This window comes from Amphiprion ocellaris, chromosome 1 (genome assembly GCF_022539595.1).
Source record: "Amphiprion ocellaris isolate individual 3 ecotype Okinawa chromosome 1, ASM2253959v1, whole genome shotgun sequence".
Lineage (NCBI taxonomy): Eukaryota > Metazoa > Chordata > Actinopteri > Pomacentridae > Amphiprion > Amphiprion ocellaris.
The window spans coordinates 12498713-12521558 of NC_072766.1; the positions used below are offsets into that span (position 1 = coordinate 12498713).

Consider the following 22846-nt stretch of genomic DNA (forward strand, 5'->3'; position numbering starts at 1 on the left):
GATGTTTTGGTCAATTTTTTGCACCATTTTTCATCATTTTGGCCAAGTTTCAAGATATTTTATTCTCTTTCTTGGTAATTTTCGAGACATTTTGGTCAATTCTTGCGTCATTTTGCACACATTTTGTGTTATTTGTTGCAAGTTTCAAGGAATTTGTCTCTTTTTGTGTCATTTTCAAGATGTTTTGGTCAATTTTTGCATAATTTTGGGCAAGTCTAAAGATATTCTATTCTCTTTCTGGGTCATTTTTAAGACGTTTTGGTCAGTTCTTGCCAGCCACACCTGTTTATTCTTTAATAACTCTTTGCTTAGCAAGTAATACGCCTATTTCATAGCTTAAATTTGACTTTGTAGGGGATCTTACATTAACAAAACCAAGACCCTGACACTGAAGCACCTCTACAGATATACATGGGGGCCAACTTTTCTCTGCATGTCATATATATTAGCTCTGTAATAAAGTTTGATTCCCTCAGGGTACCTAAATACTCAAAATTTAACCTACACTTGTGTGGCATTAAGGGATTAGAAGCAGTTACATATACTGACACATTTCATCTTTTATGGTAAATCTAGTACATAAGTTATGGCATATATATTTGTGCAATATTTGTATATGTTGCGATATAGTCAGAATTCAGTGAAATCAACAAGTTTATGGCCATTACAATAAATTTACTACTATATTTCCATTGTGCAGTCCTCTTCATTGACTTGCAACATGGACATTGGGTCGATTTTAAGTAGAAATAAATGACAGAAGGGAAAGTCAGTATAAAAAGGGAAACAAAATATCTAATAGTTGACAAATTTATATTCTCTCTCAGGGTAATTTTTCCTATCATTCATCCCTAAGGGAAACTCAAATAAGTTCATTCACTTTTATCAGACCAGACATAGACCCCAACCCGAACCAAGAAAACAAACTACCGAAGTTGAGCTAGATTTTTTATTTGACTTTTTATTCGCTTGATCGTTTTCTCCAACCCAAAGACAAGAATACACAGCATAAATTGAAAATATCCCATTTAATAGTTTACAACTTCTCATCTTTAATCATCACTTCATATGTTCAGTCCGACATTCACACTCACCTTGAAGCCTCGGAACTGGGATACAGTTCAACGTGTCAAACTTGACCGGAAAAAAAGTGAACCTCATGCCTTCGCCCTCCCCCAACAAATCAGATTCCATTTTTAGTTTTCAGTCAGGGCAGGAAGTGGGCAGGGGGGGTGGGGGGGTGTTACAGATCTCAAAATACAGTGGATGCATTATTTTTGATTCAGCAGGGACAGTGAACATGATGGTAATTCAGATGCTCTTCCAAGCCCTTTACACACCCAACAACAAAAACAAAAACAAAATCAATTTTCCAATTAATCCAAATGGCAGATGTGCACTTCCAACACCCTCTTTAAAAACATTAACAGCATCGTGAGCACTATCTGAACAACTTCTACATGTTAGTACTGACCCATGAAGGTGGTGTGACAAATCTCATAATTTGAACGTTTCTTGCATTTCAAAAAGTCTCAGGTCAAGAGTAGAAATGGCATTATTTACACTGGTTTTCACATGCAGCTCAGAAGCTGGAAGTTTGAAATTGCAGCCAAAAAATCATGTCCTATGTGGATAAAAGACATGTTGCACACCATCACGCTCTCTCAAACGCGATTATCTTCTCTCTCTGAGATATATACACACTCACACGCACACACACACACTCACACACATCACTGACCACACCGCTGATGGGTGTTTGTTTCCGTTTCTTTTCTTCCTCTTAAGTTACAGCGTCCAAAGCACTTAAGTAGGGTTCATTTCCATTTGTACATTTCAAACAGCATGGATTACTGTATCATTGAATGAAATGATCTGATGTGATTAACAAGGGTACATACTGGTTGAAGAAGACAATACAAACAACACAAACAAAAACATTCAGGAATAGAAGTATGAAACTTCCTTTCCCATCCTGTCAGCCTTCCATTTTGCACAGCTCCCCCTTGTGGTTTTTAGCTCGTAGCACAGGCTTTCCCCAGGTTTGTTACAGCACTGGTGAAGCAGAACTGGATTAAAGTTATAAATATAAAGAATCCACCCCGTTGCCTTCCTCCATCCTGTCCTGCCATGATTTACAACCATGTGAAGCTGGATTTCAAAAAAAAGCGAGGGCTCAGATTAATTTCACATGATGTGTTAGAGTAACTCAAAGTCATGCCATGCAGACACGAATAACATCAGCGAGAAGCCACAAAAAGAAAGAAACTTGAAGAATGCACTGTATTGTTCTGACCCAGGGACGTACATGTCTCAGATTTCTATCAGCTCATTTCCTGATAAAAATTCTACACCAGTTTAAACCTACTGGCCATAATGGGGGAAGAAATCAATCACAGTGAAGTTAAAAACCTCCCAGTGTAGCACTAGCAGCCGCCTTGCTTGCTTAGTTGAGATAGGATGCTTTTAAGGAAGGTGCTATATGGCAGACGAAAAGACAAGCAGGCAACTAAGAGAATGAACACACCGAAACCAAGGGGTTTCATTTCACAAAGCAATTTGTAGGTTGAATAGAGTTTAATAGATGTGAATTGTCAAGAGTGCACGTAAGGCCAGAAGGAAGAGTTGCATCTTGGCAAGTAATCTGCTCCTCTTCAAAAGAGGGCATGGGAACATGAGGCGTTCAAGGGGCAGGGAAGCAGATGGAGCAAGGTGCAACTTCTGCCACTGTGCAGCACTGTGCTTAGGTTTCTCAGTAGTACAGTACATCATTCAGACAACATCTGTTCAGATTCAACCCTTATTTCAACACCCAAAAGGAACCCCACCAAGTAACCTACTACTCACCAGCTATCTTTGTAAAAGAAGTAAAGAAGACGCATCCGATCATGAATGAAGTATGACAAACAGTAAATCAAATGCAGCTCAATTGCATCCTTTTAAGATTCTTTTTTTTGTACATATATGCATACAATTATACTTTCTAGCTAATCTTTTTAAGTCTTCATGTGGGTTTTATTTAATCTGATCAGCGTTCGTTTGTTTTACAACTATATACAATGTACAGGCAGCAGATCATATATCTTTTACAATGAATGAGTGATGATACAGGGAAGTCTTAATAGACTGATGATAACTAGATCTATTTAGACAATATACATTGTGAATAATTGGAATTTTTAGAAAATGGTATCTAAAAAAAGGATGAAAGATAGTACAAGAGACAAAATTGTAAAAGCCCTCAATATGTACAGAAAAAAAGCCAATATAGCATTTGTCAACAACAGAAAAAAGTTAAACTGAAATAATTTTCTCCATATACACATATCATAGCTCAAAAATATTTCCAAAGCTAATAGTCTCTCTGATTTGGTCACAGAAGTTAGAAGACAGTGAAGCATAGTGAAAAGAATTATACAGCCTGATTGAACATCTGAGGATCTCAACACAGCATCGCAGAGCTGCTAAGGATTGTTAAGCAATGAGACGTACAAACTACTGTTAGTTTCTCTCATGCAGATGCTCCCCCCTTGATTGCAATTCATGACTAAACAAAGCTGTCAATCTACTGCCACTGAAAGTTAACAGAAAGACAGAACATTGTGAGGTATTAAGGTTACTGTGCCCGACAGCAAGTCTGATTTGGAGAAGACGAGAGCAAAGAAATCATACGTAAATCATCAAACAGTCACCACAGAGCAACCTGTCCCAGTACCTCTCCGAGTGATCAAACTCACATTTCAATGTTTTTGGGGGTGGGGTGGGGTGTCTTAGTGATGTCTGAACAACACATTTAGAACTTTCCAAAAACATTGTCGGCTTATGAAAAGTTTACATCTATTAGCTGCCATTATCTTCTGAGATTTACTTTGCTTTTAGGATTTCTTATTAATGTCATACAACAGGTAGTTTTAATGGAAAATCTGCCGCACTGTAAATAAAGAATCAGAATCATGTAGCTATCATTTATGTTTTTGCCAAAATTGTGAATAAAGCCATTACTGTGGACGTCCATGGCCAGTATTAGCCGGTGACCGATAATTAACTTCATATTAGACACAGAAGTGAAAAAGTAAAATTAAATTAAGTGATATACCAATTCAAAACCTTCAAGACCATTTCCCTCAGATTGAAAACACGATCATCACACAGGGAGACTTACAAACGAAGCTCATACATAACTCAATAGTTCAGGGACTTTATCTAGCTAAGTCAGAAAGGCACATCACTTTGATATCAGGCATAAATTAAGTCAAATTACTGAAGAAATAAAACATACTTTCACAAAAATAGCGCCAATAAGATGAGAGTCCCCGTTAAAGAAGACATGAAAAAGAAGAAGGGGGGAAAAAAGCATTCAGTGCATGTAACTACATTCATAACAAGCTTAATTTACATGTATGTGCAACCAGGTTAAACAAATCTGAAACGTAACTAAATTGCAAGCTAGACTGAGGATACAGATGCAGGAAAAGCTTAAAACACAGATCTCTAACTCAAATGCAATCAACTTGTTTTCAGATAAATTTCAGGCCTAGATTCTATCGAAACTAATGAATGAACGACCTCAAACTATGCAAAGCAATTAACCGTTGAATTTATTATACAGATCTAAATGCTGTGACTTCACTACAGATGAGATGAGAGCTGGGAAGATCTGAGCATGTTCTCTGAAACTACCCACAGGTGACCAAAGTGGGCATGTTGAATCTGTTTATGTTCAAATGTGACAAAACAAATGTAGACGAATTCCTATAGAAACATAGGATAAAAGAGGCCTACTACCAGAGTCAGAAAATCCCCGTCGAGCTGAAATCCAGATGCGATTGTGATCCTAATGATGCTCAAACATGCTTTAAGCAAATTAATGTAATTCAAAATGAATACAACTCTGACAAGTTATATCACTCATGATGTGGAGGGTCAAAAATATCCAACAAGTTTATGACTGCACTAAGTAGACCTTTCAAAGCTTTTTCTGCTGCCATTGTAGGACTGAAGTTTCATCTAAAAAATCTGAATGCAAAGCCAATCGTAAATATCAAGGGAGCAAAGTGTTTCAACTGCATTTTAAAATCAAACTATGGTTACTGCAGCGCTTTTAGTGGGCAACACTTTTTCTCTACAGTGACTCGAGAGGGAAAGTGTACCACAGTGAATGGTGTGCATGTGTGCTTTTGTGGGTGGTAACGGTGCTGGGCAGAGGATGTGTGTGGAAAACAGTACTACTAAGGAAAAAGATTGTGGAAACCAATTTAGAAAGAAAAGAGAAAAGTTCATTGATTGATATGTTTACCCAATTATTCTTGTGATGTCAATAGTCAATAGGGTCTTCGTAGCATCTGTATATTTGTCCTGTGTTCAATGCTCTGCTGCTTCCCATGCAACTCGAGGGCAGCGGTCTGCAGTGACGTCACAGGGGGATCCGTTGGAAGAAAGGTGGGAGGTGAAAGGAAAATCGTTTTCATAGTTCCCTTGGTGGGGCTTTTAAGAGCAACAGGAGCAGCTCATCACTGCCAGGACTGAGGGGGGAAGTTATTCACCTCAGCCAGGTCTTGCACAGCCGAGCCTTTGAGGGTATACGTCAGCTTGATCCTCATTCGTAGCTGTTGCTGAAATTTTATCAGGATGATCGTGTTTATACAAGAGAAAACTTGTACAAATCATTTCAGATCACATAGGTCTTAAGTGAGTGTCAAGTGTGTATTAAAGTCCTAAATAAACTGATTTAATGCAATTTGTGAATAACAAACTCACCTTCTGTGGGTTGAGGACTCTAATGACCTGTGTGACGGTTCCCTGGTTGAGTGCTGGGACAACGTTACTGCTAGGGGAGAGGAGCTGCAGCTGGAATGTCTGACAAACAGATAGAGGATACTATGTTAAATGAAAATTTTATGATACCCATGGAGAAATGGGGTCACCACAGCAGTTTAAAAAAGAGATGCTCTAATTGATCAGTCACTGTCCACAATTGATGGATATTCAGCTATAAAGACCTAACTGAAGTTTCAAGTTTATTTATTAAGTACGTGGACTGTATAAAAGGTGATGTAGGCAAGTAAACATCACGCAGTGTTTTCATTGCCTTTTATCTCTACGACACACATTTATGGTTTATTTTTCTACCTAGGCAAAAACAGACAGAATAGAATTTGCCAGTGGTAGTATGTTTGAGTTGCCCAGTGAATACTAGAGGCCTCTAATAGCTAGTTTAAAGTAAGAGATATGCACAGGTAGTTCCCTAAAGACATATATAAAGAGTATTTTCTGACTGTAGACTTCAACACTGTGTGGTGACATTGCACATTTATTCGTCTTGTAAAGCCAAGCACAATTACAAGAACTTCAACATTCATATATCAAAAACTGCAGAATTCTCAGTGGAACTGACTATTACTTTTAAAATCAGTACCTATTAGTATAGAGAAATACTACAATTTTTTGAAGTTGAGGACTTAAAAAAACATAGGGTAGCAAACAAGAAAGGGGGCATTTATTACATGCCTTAAAGAAGGAGATTTCTGTAAATATATCTTATAAAAAACAGCAAAAAGAATACAAAAAAATGCAGCAATGGATCATGCGATTGGAACTGTTCCTGGCCGAAAATAAATAGCATACAAAAGACATTGCTATTCTATTAATGATTACTATTCACTCGTGCTGACATGCTTACAGAATAGCAGTGTTTTCAGGTTACAGAACCAATATTAGTCACATTCCTGTGAATTGTGCATATATGACATCTACGTTAATGGTACTGTACATTACTAAATCCTCCACGTGATCCCAGTAAAATACTGCAGACCTTTCACAATGTGAAGCTGCTTCAGAGAAGAGGAACATATTATATTTAAGCCACATGATATTAGTGTCAAATCATGCCTGCTTACCTTTGGTACTGCAGCCTGAAAAACAAAGTCGGTCATGTCTGCCTCTGTTGAGTTGGATGCGTGGATGGTGATAACCGCGATGTTGGGGTTGGGGTTGGCTCTCTCAAATGTAAAGTCTATTTTCAGACCGTTCTTGTTGTATGCTGTCATGGGAGGGATACCTAGACAGAGAGTTAAGAGGAGCAGATAATTAAAAGATTGAGATATGAGTGCTTATATTTTCACTGCCAATTGAAGATATACACACAAGTAGCTTTATTGTATGAGGAGAAGTTCACAAACTACTGTATGTTTAGTAGTGGATGGACAAAGGGAGCAGCAGACTCTCACCTGCAGCTGCAATATCATTAAACAGGGGCTGTGAGGAGAGGCCATCCAAGAGGAAAGAGGGTTGGGAAGTGGGCACTGAGGGAGCAGGAGCAGGAGGTGGACCGCCTGGGATGGGAAAGTAACACACCAGGGTTTAAGAGGACATGGCTGCACCATGATGACAAATACAATATATCATTTCCTTGGGTCTTCTAACATAACAAAAGAAAAAAAAGTTTCATTTATAATCAGCTGCAAATGACATTCAAACATCATCACTGACTGAACAAACCATACTTTCGAAACACACTTTGATTAATAATTAATTTTCACCTCATTAATTGCAGCTACTACAGTGCTGATAGGTAACATGGTGGACAACATGTTGTTTTACTGTTTGTTTATCTCACCACAAGTACTGTTGCTGGTCTAGAAGGCAAAAAAGTCACCACCAATATCCATTAAGATGTAAACCTACAGCAAAAATTATTTACTTCAATCAAAACCACGCAGTGAGCAGGGACAAACATGGGTTGAACTTCACAGTGGTGGCAAACAAAGGTTTATACCAGGTCCTCGCTGTGGTCTAAAAGGATTAACAGAGAGCTTTCAACAGAGCACCCTACCACTTAGCGAGAGGTCACCCAGCAGATCAAGGAGCTCTCCTCCAGCTGAGGCAGGCTTGGTGGGCATCGTGGTCTGGATTACTGGAACCACATCATTACCACCGAGCAAGTCTAACAAATCATTAGCCTGGAGAACGAGGACAACACAAACATGATGAAATGTCTGCAATAAAAACACCACATTAAATAACAATAGTTTTACGAAACCATCTTGATTTATTAGTTTATTAACAGACTTAAATGGAACCTTGTTCTTCACAATCATTTAAGAAGAATCTACACTGTCCATGTCTTAAGTTTACTTAAGACAACTAGATCTTACAGTGACAAACAGTATTCAGTTAACTGTTTATTGTCTTTTAAACGTTACGATTTAAACAGCACTCACCTGGTTGGTTGGCTGTGTGACAGGTGGTGGGTGTTTTGATTCCACCACAGAGGGCTCTGTCTCCCCGTTTGTCTGTACAATCTCTGTGGGGCCATTAGTTGCAGTTTTCTCCATAATGGGCATTCGCTCTAGGAGAGCTGGTCTATTGTCAAGAACCATACAGAGACAAAAGATGAACCAAAGTCAACCACTTCAGTTTTTTTTTTCCTACTCACTACTCACTGGCAGGGTGTCATTGTGACAGATGAGATATAAATTTTGTAGGCGAAAGTAAATGCAGTTTCACCTCATGTGGTCATATTTCTTGAAAAGCGCGTTGTACTCCACAGCTCTCTGTTGAAGCTCCACATCGATGCTACTGCCATATATAGAAACCACCTTCTTGATTCGGCTGAAACGAAAATTTTTAATGTTTCAGGTAAACAAAGAATTGGAATTGGCTATGAATAATGAACTATTTGCAAAGCATGGGTCATTTTTCAAATAGTAATACTTACCATGGGTCACAATTGAACAAAGCATGTTAAGCCATATTTAAAAATCATATTGCTTGCAACATTTTTAGAGCGTAATAATAACATAAAATCCAAATGCATTTTTAAATTTATGAAATAATTGTTTATAGATGTCAGATAAATGTTTTTTCCCCACTCACTGCTGACTGTTATATTTCATGCTCTTATTTAGTAGACAATGTACTATAGAGATAGATACAAACAGCACTATAACAGCGCTTTTTAATATCACAAAAATCTTAGGGGATACCAGGGAGTTGAGTGCTTATTTCAAAGGGCCTTTACTTACTTTACACTGCTGAAGCGAGTAGACAGCTTCATGATGGCAGTCAGTGCATAACCCCGGGTCACAGGTGTGGACAGGTTGGACACCAGGAGGCCTTCCAACACATCTAGAACTTCATCCTCAGTCACCTTATTTCAAAAGGAAGAGCACAATAACTGATGACTGAGTGTCTCTCTTAGGCTGTATGGTCTTCAATTCGTGTGTCAGTGAAACATTTGGCAAACATTCTTCCAGTTGTACCTGGATGGGTTCCTCCTCCTCACATTGCCCAGACACTAGCAGGTCTCCGTACTCTCCTATGCACCAGGACGCTACCTGCACTAGAGGTTGCTACGTGACACAAAGAAATACAAGTCAGCCTTTCAATAACTAGTCTGAAATGGAAAATGTGAATGAGATAAACATTTTGTATGTTTCAAAGACACTCCAAGTCTAATCATGATCCAAACCAGAACAGCTCGAACCTGTGAGATGTCATCCAGCAGTGCTTTGTAAAGTCTCTGTACTGTATAGGCATGCATCTCCACACTATTAGTGATGAGCTGGATGAGGTTGGGAACAGAGTCGTCTCGCACGTAGCTGCCTGCCTGTGAGGAAGAGCAACGATGTCAATAGGAAATGCAAATCAAACTGCACAGTGGAACTATATCAGTGTTTGCTGCACAGGTCTGTTACTACTCTCTAAATTTGCACAATGAATTGAATACTAATCACAATTATGGCTTCCCGCCATTAAATGAACATGAACGACTGCTATATTGAAGTGAAAAATGATTGTTTCACACACACAGAAAACAGCCCACGTAGACAAAAACACCTGCTTCACCTGGGGTAAGTCTCTAATTGGATTGAACTGTTTCACTATTTTTTAAATACTTTTCTATTTAGTTTGGTCACTAGTTGTCTGAGTGGTGTTGGCTGCATAGCTGAGTAGGAATAGTTTAGAGTTTTCTGGAGGTTTTTCTGCACAGCCACCTCGGTGAATTGTAGCCTCTATCAATAAGCACATGTTCAGCAAGAGAAGCATTTTGGGTACAATTTTCTTTACAATTTTTGTTTGGAGATGCACCAAATGCAGATGCAAAGTCTTATTTTCATGGAAAGATTTGTACATTAACAGGAATGTAGCAAAACATGGAAGTGAAAGCAGTGCTCAGTTTTTTCAAATGTGACTGTAAAAATAAGAAGAAATAATATTGTATTGATTTGTAGTACACTCAAGGAAACGCTTGTAGTAATATGAGTGAATCAAATCTAAACAACAATCAACGGCATTGTAGGCAGCGGAATGTTTTTGTAATACACATACTGTTGTCAGGACTCTCATAATGGTGTCTATGTGCCATCTTTTCGAAGGGGCATATCTGTAACACAAAGAAAACATTGATTAGGACTGAAACTGTAAACCTGTGAAGTTCAGTAGATTCTATACAGACAGGAGATGAATGCTGTCAGAATATAAATGGTATCAACATGGTCTGTCAGACGATGGATCACTCATTTTATCATCATTCAGCATTTCCATATGAGCCATCATGGTGGTATCACAAACTGTTAGCTTGATGGATATTGAAGTATGGTGGATACTGACTGTACTCACAGGCTTGACTGACATTTAGTCTACATGTATTAAATTCATGCAGATACAGACACTTCTAACTGGTTCTATCTACCTAGACCTTCTGTGCTTGAAGTAGGAAAGAAAATTAAAACCTGAAATTATTTACAACCTTGCACGTGACTAGGTCAGGACATTTTATTAACTACAAATTTTTGAGCATGGTCGTGGCGTATAGTGAAGTCTGTGTGTCGGTGCCATACTTCTCCGCAGCTAGAAAGACTCCCGATGCACAGTCTGCTTTGAATTCAGGGTCACAGGAGTCCAGGAAGTAGAGCAGCTCTTTCATCATGCCTCTAATGTTGTTGCCATTCACCAGGGCAAAGCTCAGTTCCATTGCACGTCTGCACAGCGATGAAATATAGACAAAGGTCAGAAAGAACAAGGCTAAATAATGAGAAACGCAAAACTGTAGTTAAAGTAATGCAAGGTCTGTGGATTTTACCTCTTGATGGACACATCCAGATCTTTTAAACAATCCACAATGGTGCTCCGATGCCTCTGCACTGCATTGTGGTCTGTCTGTACTGTCTTTAGTAGAGATGTCAATGCCACATATCTGGAATACGGATAATTAAGAAATATCATCAAGCAATAATAACATTTTAAATTATCCTATGTTGAAAGATCACATATGGCAGGTGAGTTGATTACCTTATATTTTTGTCATTGTTAAGAAGGAAGCGACCTAGTATGTTAATGGCCAAGACCTGTAAGAAAAAAGGGATTTAGGTAGGTTAAAAAAGATGACAGTGCTCCTATCAAGTGTTTTTTTTAAAGTGAATTAACTCACCCTCAGTCCACTTTCAGACTTGATGTCCATTATAGTCAGTACAGTCTCGTACAGGATTGCGTTGCCTACATTTTTACTTGTCTCTGTGTTTGTTGCAACCTGCAAGTGTACACACACAGAGTTTGTCAAAATAACACTTAATCCAGCTAAAGCTTTAAAGTCTAAGCAAACATCATTTTCAAAGTCGAACCTGTGCAAGGATGTCATTCATTGCTTCACTGGAGTCGTCGTCACTCTTTCCTAAAATCCGCAGTAGTCTCAATATCCGCACCTAAGGAATGAAAACAAATGTCCAGTCGTGTCAGTTTACTCAAAAACTTTGATTGGTTTCATTATTTACCACAGGTAAATTGTGGTTTCTGTTGCCCTCATCCTTGCTCGCAGCTAATCTGCTGTTATCCTGGTTGTTTTTCCATTTTAATAACTTTCTTTAGCTATCTGTGTGCCATTGCATGTTAAATGTTCCTTAAATCTCACCATTACTGCCCTATTTAATGAAATATTTCTGACAGCAAAGATGAGGACATTCTTAGAGGTTGGCTACCACGTAATTATTACCCCAAAAACTGAATTTACAGTAGGGGGGTACTTGCGTCAAAAAGAGGGAGATTTACCTGCAGGAAAGGGTCACTTATGCCTGACACATCATGCTCAGGAGAGTATCCAGACATTATTAGGTTCTTCAGGATTCTCACCAACTGTGGAACCAGCTACAAAAAGACCAACAACAGAGGAGAAAAGAAAAGGAGTCAATATTTTGTGTGCGTCCCATACATGTTCTACTTTTCAACATTTAAACAACATTGTACTTCATTAATGTTTAAGGTTAATCATTTCTCATTCACAGTGGGAGTGAAGTGAAAGGGATTCTTGTTTATTGAAGTATAGTAGTAGTCTATTTTGTTCTCTTTTTTGAGGTTATAAAATCAAAATCTTGATTGTACAAAAATATCGGGTTAGAACATTTGGATTTGAGAGAAAAAAATGTGCATATACACTTCTGTCATTTCTGAACATGGCTAAAATATACAGACAGGATTAGTGTTTCATACAATTTGCAAACACTACATAATTTCAATCTCTTTATGTTAAAACAGGTTATCAAAATTTTGCTTAAAGGAATACTCCAAAATTTTGGGAAACAGTTTGCCTGGACTTTTTTCAACCCTTTGCATCCAGTACAGTGACAGATCTAAAATGCATTTAGTCTAAATAACACAAAGACTAGTAGCAGGGAGCATATTCTTAAATGTAATACTGACTGTTGCATGTAAATAAATATGTTTGGAGTTGTTAAGGGGACTATTTTTTTCACTGTTGTTTTCAGCATGCTTCCAGTTTTTCTGTTATACCAGACTGAACACGCTCCAGACCAGATCACTTTACAGGACGCGCAGAAATGAAATCCATATATCTTCTCTGCTGTTGGATGTGATGACAAACAAGCATCCCCAAATGCTAGAGTGGGATTTTAAAAAGCAAAAAGAAAACTTCCCTTTCTTACATGATGTTCCAGAACTACTTCTGTCAAACTCTTAACTCTTTCTCAAGACCAAAAGCCACCTCTCCACAACTATATAGGACTGAGACAGTTATAAACTTCCCTTTTACAGTGACAGATACAATAAAATCATCTGCTCCTGGTGACAGCACCCGTGGCAATCATGTGAAAACACACCCACCTGAGTGCTTTTAAAAAGACGGTGATCAAATAAATTCCATATTAGGCAAATAATGACATTCAAAACAATAGTGATAAATGTGTCTGACAAATGGACCAAAAACTCTTTGAATATTCAAAACACTGACATAGTAATGATCACTGTACAAGTTAACGAAATTAAAATTCTAAATTAAAACACAACATGACATTACTCAACACAAATCTGGTTACATCTGAGGTGACTGAGAAGTGATTACTATTTACAGCATGCACCAGCTATGAGATCAGAATGTACTCTTACCTTCTCATTCTAACACAATGCAGGAATTGTAACAAAGACAAATGACAGAAAAAATATGAAGTAGATGTTAGGGAGGGGAAACTGGAAATCATTTACTTTCAGAGAGCTTAAAATAATGTTCAGATCATGAGCATGAGGAGTGGTGCTTCTGGCATAGTGTTATTACACCTAGAGAAGGAGAGGTACAGCAGCAGTTGAAATACAAGAGGAAAAGACAGTGGTAGGAGATAAAAGACCAAGACATACTGAATGCAGAGGTAACCTGTAGCGCAATCTAAACCTCAAACAGTTCAACATGTTTGCCTAGCTTAGCTATAACAAAAGAAAATGTGTACGCAAAGGGAGAATGAAATGTGACGTGAGCTTAAGACAAATGCATAAGTAAGTGCTGTAAGCTCAGTTAAAGAAGAGAATCTGTTTGTACCTTTCTGAAGTGGGCCAGCATGTCAGGACTTCTTTCACACATCTCAGTGAGGAGGACTACTGATGTGTGGAGAACACCTGAGGGAACAGGCAAAGTAAAAGTCATTTGCTTTGACTAAATACGTCGGCAACCGTTGTTATGCTCTCTGCATTACCTTTTTTTTTTTTTTTTTTTAAATTTTTTTTTTTAACCAGACAATTAGAACAAAAACAGCACTATGGTTGAAAAAATATTACATTGTAGGATGCCATTATTTTCAGTAACAATAATAAAATAAAAGTGTAGTTAGTAAAGGCTTATTACAGCTCAACACTACACAGCATACTAATTTTTGACTCACAAGGACAATTAAATCTTACATCACAATACTTTCACCTCTATCAAAATTTAAGCTGGTTAAAAGCAAAGTACAAATTGTTTTGAATTTTTAATGGTTCCTCTTGTTTTTTGGCAGCTGTAGGACTAGAAATATCCCAAGACTGAGAAGCTCACATATTTTTTTATCTGTCACATTCAAATGTGGTTTGAGGAGATACAGCCCTGCTCAAACACAAAAAAATGGACTCAAGACAAATTTGCGGGTTGAGCTACTTCAGCTAAATGACACGTTCACTCAAACTCTACAGATGAATCAAGTCTGAGTGTTTTGACACGTAAATGTGGCATTCACAAGGACACCTAAAAATTCTCTTCCTGTTTTCAACAGCTGTTGTAGCTAACAGCAACCACAGACCATGACGAGACATTAACCAAGATCCAGGAGTTGTGAGTTCTTGACTGACAAGTCAGATGAATACACAAAAATGTGACACATGATTGAAACTCTAAACTGATGTTTACAGCTGTAAACATGTTGTATTTATACATTCCTAAAACAAACGTTCAAAATCAAGAGCAAAACTGAAAGAACTTGTTTACATCATTGATTAGTTTGTGTGTTTGCAAGTGACAATACATTATACAAGATTGTGGTCTTGTTATGAATACTTCACGTTCGCATGTGCAAATTTAGCACTAGCTATTTGTGGCAAAGCACATCATCTTCTATTTATATATGCTTTGCCATGCAGGACAGATGATAATGATCTGTAAAAACAGCAACCAAATACATGCATTTTTAAACTTATCTGAAATAATCGCTGCTGCATTGCTGCACAATGCTGAGCAAGGTCAGGTTATTGAAGTACCGTTACAAAAAATCTTTTCCTTTGGCATATCTCCCATATGTGGAAGGGGGGGGGACACAAGCCCTAACGTTTATGACAGACTCATTAATTCCACTATCCTCCGCAAAGGACGAAACAGAAAGGACATCAGCTGTCCAGCTGTTCTGAGCAAAGCTCTGAGTGACAGGAAATAGAACGAAGTCTGCCTTTGTGTAGGACATCCACATTTCCCCATGAGCCAGCAACTGTGTCCTGACAACTATTTACACTTACCATGGTTCTTCTCGCTCAGCAGGTTTTTTGTGGCTGGAAGGAACATTTCCATGAGTTCTGGGACCTTCCTGATGACATGAACTGCACACAATGCTGCCTGTCGACAAATATTTAAATAAGACAATGTTCAACCTTTAATACAATATCTAGTTTCTGAGAGTTTAGTGTAACTTCAGCACACATGCTGATTCTTCATCCCTAATAGTTAAACACACAATTATTCATATAAACAAGACAACAGTGCAGCTTACTTTTTTCCTTAAATAGGAGTTGGATGTTTTGAGCAGCTTCTCTACCTCTCCTGCCAGATCACGACACATTTCTGAGGATCCCATGCAGCCTAAAGTGCACAAGGCCAGGCCCTGGACATATTGTGTGCTGTGATTCAAATCACTGGTGTGGGAGAAAAAGTAAAATAAGCCATGGAAACACAGCAGTACACACACAAGAATAATTTTTGAAAGCTAAAATCTAAGGACGACATTAAGATAAATTATTAAGAAGGAGGATTTGGCAAGAAACATGCAGAACATCTATAGTAAAGGAGAACAAATGGCTTGGATAAAGGGTTCAGTAGCAGGTAGGTGTTGGGGTTGTGTCCTAACTAGCATACTTAAACACAGGTCTCAATCAAGCACTAATCACATCTCACAAGTAACATCTTACAAGCTGATTGTCAAATATATTAACCTCAGAATGTGATTTCCACTTACTTCTTAATGCAATTTGTCATTAGTAGGTGGACATCCTGCCTCTCGTCCAACAGCAACATAGCTCCCAAATAACCTATTCGTTTGTCAGTGAACTTCTGGGATGCAATCAGCTTCAGACACTCCAGCTAAAAAAAACAAGTCATTGTGTTAGGAAACAATCCAACTTTGTGAGAATATAACCACTGGAAATGTAAAAACCTTTTGCATTTCCACTCATTATCCCGGTATCACTGAACATACCTGCCCAAAGTGTGCCGGGTAGCCCAACATGTGCATATAAAGTAGCTTGGCCACATTTCTGCACCGGTATGTATTGTCTTCCTCTCTAAAGGACGAGCGGATAGCAGCACACTCTTTCTGGATCATCTCACGCTCCTCTGCCTGGGTTCGTGCTGTCCGGATAGTCCGGATCAGCTCCCGCAGTCTGATCGGAGCTGGCATTCTCTGGAAAACATAAAAGGAAAGAAACAGGTTAGCAACCACTGCTTTGAGGTTGGTACAAGACTAAGTCACACCAAAGCAGGAAAGCTGCTCTTTTAATGAAGAAAATTTGATCAAAATAAAACTCTTCATGCTACTAGATTGTGTATCACTTAATCAAAAGTCTTCCTTCATAAAAGGAAATAGTAGGTGCAAAAGTAGGTTTTACAATTACCAAGTAACAGAAGTATATTTAACCACATTTTCTGAATTTAGTCTTTAACTGGATTCCTTCAAATAACCAGGTTTCTTGTATGCTGAAACACTGTGCATAGATTTAAACCAGGGTAAGTGAAGAAAAAATAAGTATTTTTGTGTTTTACAGTTAGCAGACCAAATTCAAAAATAAAATTTGAAAATGATGGAGATTTTACTTGGAAGCAGATATGACAATCCCCTCAAGAACTGCATTTTTTAATAGAATTAAAAGTGCAGAGGCAAAGGAGAATAGCAGGTGAAATTCAATTCCCTCACAGAGAAGCTTCTGAGAGCACACACGCTTAAAGCCAGGGGAAGAGGTTTAAATATTTATAAGAAGTACATGCTTAGTTGTGGGAATGAATTCTCATGTGTTTTTATGTACCAATTACAATTTACAAAAAACAGATCCAACAGCTACAAAGCTTGATTCTTCAAAGCAATGAACATAGGCAAGACAGCAGAAAGAAAAAGCTCTTCTATCACGCAGTTGTAATGATCTCTGAAAAGAAGCTCACATCTCACAGAATCTAAGATGAACAAACTCTTCAATAATGCAGGACAAGGTGTTTAAATCTAACTATGAAATATTACAAGAAAAATATATTACAGTGCAGAAGGATATTTTTATATTATCAAAAAAGAAATTGAATTTATTAGGGACGTTTGAATATGTTGTGAAATCTCTTGTGAGCCAGTCCACTCTCTAACAGCTTGTAGAGTATCGAGAATTAACAGATTTTCAGATGACTTCTGTTATGAATTGGCGCTATATAAATAAAACTGAACTGAAATCCAATTCATGATCACCATGGCAAAAAATGCTCTGAAAGAGGCAAGAAATGTGGGAGCAAATCGGTTCAGTTCGTTTAATATGCAAGGCTGCATTCGTCTGGCTGTAAACGCAGATTTTAGGGTTGAAAGTTGTATTCTGACCAAATAAATGAATTGAACACTAATTTTCATTCATTTTGGAAAATGCATCCCATTTAGAATTTTTCTTTACTTAGGAAATTTAGGCAAAATGTTCATAAATATTACAGTAAAAGCTGGCATACAATTTCTTAAGTGTTTTACTTACAGTCATCCTAATTCAGCTGTAAAATGAAATGGCAAAGTTATCTGTGGTGGCTCTTAGGAAATGTACATTTTGTCTCCCATTTCATGGAAGTCTTTTATCTAGTAGTATGCAGTACATAATTAAGTTGTTACAGCAACAGAAACGATGGTAATTACTTGTCGCACAAATCCATTTCTCCATCTAACTACCTACTGCTGAAGTGGATGTTTGGTAGCCATGAACACAATGGACTTTGACAGACGAGACCGAGTAGAGACCCTAAAAAATTATAATGTGATTAACAAGTGGATGGCACTGCTTCACAACCTTTCTCACATATAATGTAATTCTTCTACATGTAAAACTGCATCAATTAGTATTTTGTAAAAGCAAGTCTACAACCTTAACAGAGTTGCATCCAATGATAGAAGTTTGTCCTTGGTTGAATGATACTTAATGATCATACAATATGTCACACAACCTGACACGTTTTGCTTTTTTCAATACACAGTTTTTACATTACTAAAAAAGGAGCTGTGAGTTTTCAGACAGGCTACCCTAACAATGCATTTTCATCTTCATTTAGTAGTCAAGTGAGAATTTATCCCTCTGGCTGGATCGTTGTCATGCAAAGCATCCAAGGAATACTTTGAAAAGAGGGATTAGAAGTTTTCTATTAGCCCACTGAGTTTCTCCCTTATGGTTTTCAAAGGCACATACAGACGACACTACAAGCAAAGTAGTACCAAAAATAGATTTATCTTGTAGCTCTGGTAAACTGTTACGTGCGTAAGCAATAGTTTTATCCAGTAATGTTACAGCTATTGTTCTCACTACAGCCCTGCCATTAGACTTATGTAAATCTTACTAGGTCATGAGCTGGCTAACTGCCACAGAGCCTTGCATGGAAAATCAACTCTGGCTCCTATTCCCACATGGCACATTCTCTGAAAGTTTCCTGAACATCTATAGATTAAGATAATTGCAAGAAATAAGCTTTAAATGAACTTAACATCAACTAGAAATAAGTCTTAACATACACAGTTACCTTTGACTTGCAATATTTTTATCTGAATGACCAAACAGAGAGAGAGAGAAAAAAACACTCCCTGCCATTTCATCACCAACTATCACTGAGGAGATTAAAAGAAAATCTTTCAAATTATGCCAGTCGGTTGAGTGAAATAAGTATCCAGACACAGCAAGAATGAGGACATCCTTTGTTGAATAAGCTGTTTGTAGAGAATCTAAGAATTCATTGTGATCAAAGAAAAATGTGGTGGGTGGTCAAGCAAGGCCAAGCTTTAATAAAGGCAGAGATCTACTGTCTGCCTTAACACCATTTAAATTACCTGAGCTGAAAGGGCCTAGTGTTGGGCTCCGTAAATCATAGCTCCTGTGTCTTGCTGTGTTTAAAATCAAATGTGTACACATTAAAGAAACTAAATCCAGCCTCTGCTGAGAGCCGATTAAATTATAGTTCCTCATTCTTGCAATTGCAACACAACAGCACATTCTTCTACAATTAAAGCACAACATATTCTTTATTGTCCAAACCTTTCATCATGCTTTATTGCCATTTCTGGCAAGTAAAAGTGTGTATTTAGATTAAAAATTCTAAAACATAATAGATGGATGAGAAAGAAACTAGTGTGGGGGAGATGTGAACTTATTCAATAGGTCAGCTGAATTTGGATTATTTTACAGATAAAAAATATTTCTTTACACATACTACAGATTAAGGTGGTGATCGCACAGAACAAACACTGCAAAATTATGTCGAAAAAAAATGACTCAGTGTATCAGGGCTTATCTGACCCGTATGTGACAAACGGTACAGGTCTACACCCTGCAACAAAAGTAAGTTGAACTCATCGCAGGTGCACTTTTCAATAATAAAATAATAATTCTGAGACCAATTCATCTCTATTTAGCATCTCTGAATAACCACCCTCTTAAATAGTAAATTTCTCCAAACCTGACTATCATTATGGGTCGTACGGCAACCATATAAAAGCTAAGTGGACAACACATAACTATCACCAACAAATAATCAGGAATAATGCAAAGCAAAGTTAGCCCATCAACCCATCCTGACACACATGCAGTGTATCATCCATAGGCATATTCTGCATGTCCTGTGAAATGTTCACAATAAGCGTTTCCTCTCATGAGATTTGGGGAGCCAGCCTACATTAGCTTTCAGAGCCTAACAACCAGCAACAAGTAAAAAGCATGCCACACCTCTTATGTACCACAGGGAGCAGTCAACCTGTTGACTCTGAGACATCACACTCAAAGTATCTAGAGACAGAGCACCATTTTAAATGGTTTCCATCAGATTGCTAATTGCTATGAGGTCTGAATAATTAGGAACTGAAACCCTGATTGTAACATCTACTGCTATGCTCTTTGTTGGATAAGAGTTGCACAGTTAAACTAGACAAAAAGATCATCAGGCAGCTCGACAATGAAACACGTATAGAACATGTACAGGTACTACAAAAATTACAATACATGTTGTCACATTAATTTCTCTATGCCCTCGGTTATGCACTTAAATGTTATAAATGAAACGTTGTCAGAGCAAACAACCTATTCTTCATTTTATTACCAAATCAAAGTGATCACCTCTGTATAGCTACAACCTGTTGATAACATCACATTAAAACGCAACACTAAAGTGCACACGCATAACAATAAAGAGTAGACATGAGTAAAGATGACATCTAACCAGCATTGTGTCTGCTTTTACATTCACACCCTACCTCCCACATGCACATTCAAATGTTGAGTTCTGCACTTCAGTAGAGGATATGAAATGTATTTGATAGTAAAAATATTTTGGCCGGCATTTCACATGTATGTCCCCAAACCTTTATGGTTCTTCAGATTTCAGGTTTTTCTGCTTTTCAAACATGTTTGTGGAGCACAAGCCGATTTAGAAGTCTGCCAGACTGTTACAGTTATGATTTGAACTTAGCTAGCTTGTAAGTTTAACACTGTTTGCAGACACTGGGGTCTACTACCACATGCCAGTTCTCAGTCTGTTGAAAGACACAGTTGAATGCATGTCAAATTACTCCAAGTTTATGTTGAAAGTCTGGTGGTCAGTAGAGCTATTGCTGAGCAATTGCCATCTCTGAGCTAAATTTTAACTGTAGAGGTGCTCCAACTATTGAACAGATCTCCAGCCAACAACACATGGAGCCATAACGAAGGTCCGATGAAGAACTTGCTGTGTAAAGACAGGTTTTTTTTCTGTCAGTTACCCTAAACAGTCAGTCATTTGGCTTTGTCAGGTCGAAAATCAGTCAGCAGAAAAACCTCGCAAAGAAACCAATACCACTGCTGAAAAAAACAACTAATGTTGACTCCTACAATACTTTCTCCCCCCACTGATTTTGTGGGGCTGCTGTTACTGTGACGAAGAAAAACAAATAAAAAACCTGGGAGACCAGTTACTGTTCAAGTCACATGTGTTACCAGGACAGCTGCACTACTCAGTCTACACTACAGTCTTCATATATTAACATTTTTTAAATTGCTAAGATGAAACCTGGAAGTCTTTCACCTTACACTGTGTGGGACACTGATATGTACACACAATGCCTGGTATGAATTTGTATCAATATAATGTGACTGATAACTGCTAAGACTGTATATAATATACCTAGTGAAGTATATTTCCTGCCACAAAGACGCCATGTAACAGTCAGCAGAGGTAGAGGTTAAGTGGTTTTAATTAAGGTCATAGCTGTCTTGTTTCAGGCATAATATTATGCAGTTGTTCCAATGCAGTAAGAAGCGAAAAGAGCTTAATTCACCTGCACCAAGCAGCACCTGCTCTTGTAGAAAGTGTGTTAGACTTAACGCACAGTGAATGACTTTGGCATTGAAAAACGAATCTAACAAATATGTGCAGGAATCACCAGTACTGTACGTCACCCTTGTTTGTTCACTTCCTACTTACAGTTGACTTCCTTGAGGTTAACCTGTTAATCGTTTTATGAAAAGGACTGACACACAGATGACGACTACGCAATGTTAAAATGCTGTTTCTGAGTGTTACGTTTTTCATTCAGGCGTTGTCAACAGCAAGTAACTATCTTGGGAAACGATGGCAAAATCGAGTCCACGTCCTCAGCACACTAAGCTAGCCAGCGTTAGCTTCCTGAGTATCCAAATGCAACACTGACTTATGGGTGAAATGTTTACAATTTGTCAAATGTTAGGGAAGTCTAATTTTCTTACTAAGCTCACAGCCAAACGGCATATGCTTGACGTTACTTACAAACTGAAAATCACACCTATCAAACACCAGCTAACTACGAGCTAAAACACAGGTATCTAGAAAGAAAGGGCAAGATATTGGGTTGACACGATAGCAGTAGCTTCACCTTGGTTGACATTATTTCGCTAAATTTAAGTTTACATCTGTACCATTATACAGTATTGTCGAAATGAAACCAGAGGCCATTACACCTGACTCTGATCGCCGATTGATCAGGACATGATGCAGTTTAGGCCTTCTTGAAGCATTTGGATTATCAAGCTAGCGAGTCCTCTGTGGCGTTAGCTAGCCACCTGACCAATCGTTTGTTTCTGTATTGCCTAATCCGAATACTACCTGAATTAAAGGCAAATGCGTATTATGTAAGATAGCTAGAAAGAGATAAAATGTATTTTCTCTATTACGTGTTGTCACGATGATTAGGACTTTGTGGACAACCACACAACATACATTGCTACAGAGCTTCACATCCCTAGCCCCAGCAGGTAGTTAGCAAGGCTACAGCTATGAGGCAAGCTAACTATGCTAGCTAAGTTAGCTGCTGACAGGCACAACCCCGGTGCACTGAGGGCTGCGACTTCCTATGCAGCGCCACAGTGAGAGTTGTCAACGTAGATACAATCAAAGCACGGACCATTACTCACACGTAAAGCTATTTTCACACATTTCTGCCGACACACGATTCGTAGAATGTACTTACTAGCCGTAATGATGCCAGAAAATAACTGGAATCGTCTCTATTAGCAATGGAGGGAGGAACACACTAGACATGCAAAATGGTGGCTACTCCAGCCTCAGCACATCTACCGCAGGCGGAGGGTTACACTGACATCTCCCAGAGGT

General features: G+C 38.2%; 1 protein-coding gene across 1 annotated transcript; it reads right to left on the reverse strand.

Annotated features, from left to right (window-relative positions):
• Positions 1–935: 935 nt before the first annotated feature.
• ap1g1 (adaptor related protein complex 1 subunit gamma 1) lies at positions 936–22840 on the reverse strand. The gene is made up of 23 exons (XM_023266694.3): positions 22704–22840; positions 16212–16415; positions 15972–16096; positions 15510–15651; positions 15259–15355; positions 13820–13896; positions 12046–12141; positions 11622–11702; positions 11432–11530; positions 11293–11348; positions 11084–11197; positions 10842–10982; positions 10330–10384; positions 9485–9607; positions 9261–9350; positions 9024–9148; positions 8506–8610; positions 8220–8361; positions 7832–7958; positions 7227–7331; positions 6897–7057; positions 5758–5856; positions 936–5612 (listed from the first exon to the last, which is right to left on the reverse strand). Exons 2-23 carry the CDS (start codon positions 16410–16412, stop codon positions 5511–5513), a joined length of 2463 nt encoding a protein of 820 aa, XP_023122462.1. The 5' UTR covers positions 16413–16415; positions 22704–22840; the 3' UTR covers positions 936–5510.
• Positions 22841–22846: the final 6 nt, after the last annotated feature.

Bases quoted from the DNA above. Each gene is read 5' to 3' on its own strand.
- ap1g1 (XM_023266694.3), bottom strand. From the start codon at position 16,412: ATGCCAGCTCCGATCAGACTGCGGGAGCTGATCCGGACTATCCGGACA. The intron at 15,652-15,971 runs GTAAGTGGAAAT...CTCCCACACCAG, and splicing joins ATGACAAATTGCATTAAGAA to TGATTTGAATCACAGCACAC. The intron at 7,058-7,226 runs GTGAGAGTCTGC...CTCTCTGTCTAG, and splicing joins TAATGATATTGCAGCTGCAG to GTATCCCTCCCATGACAGCA.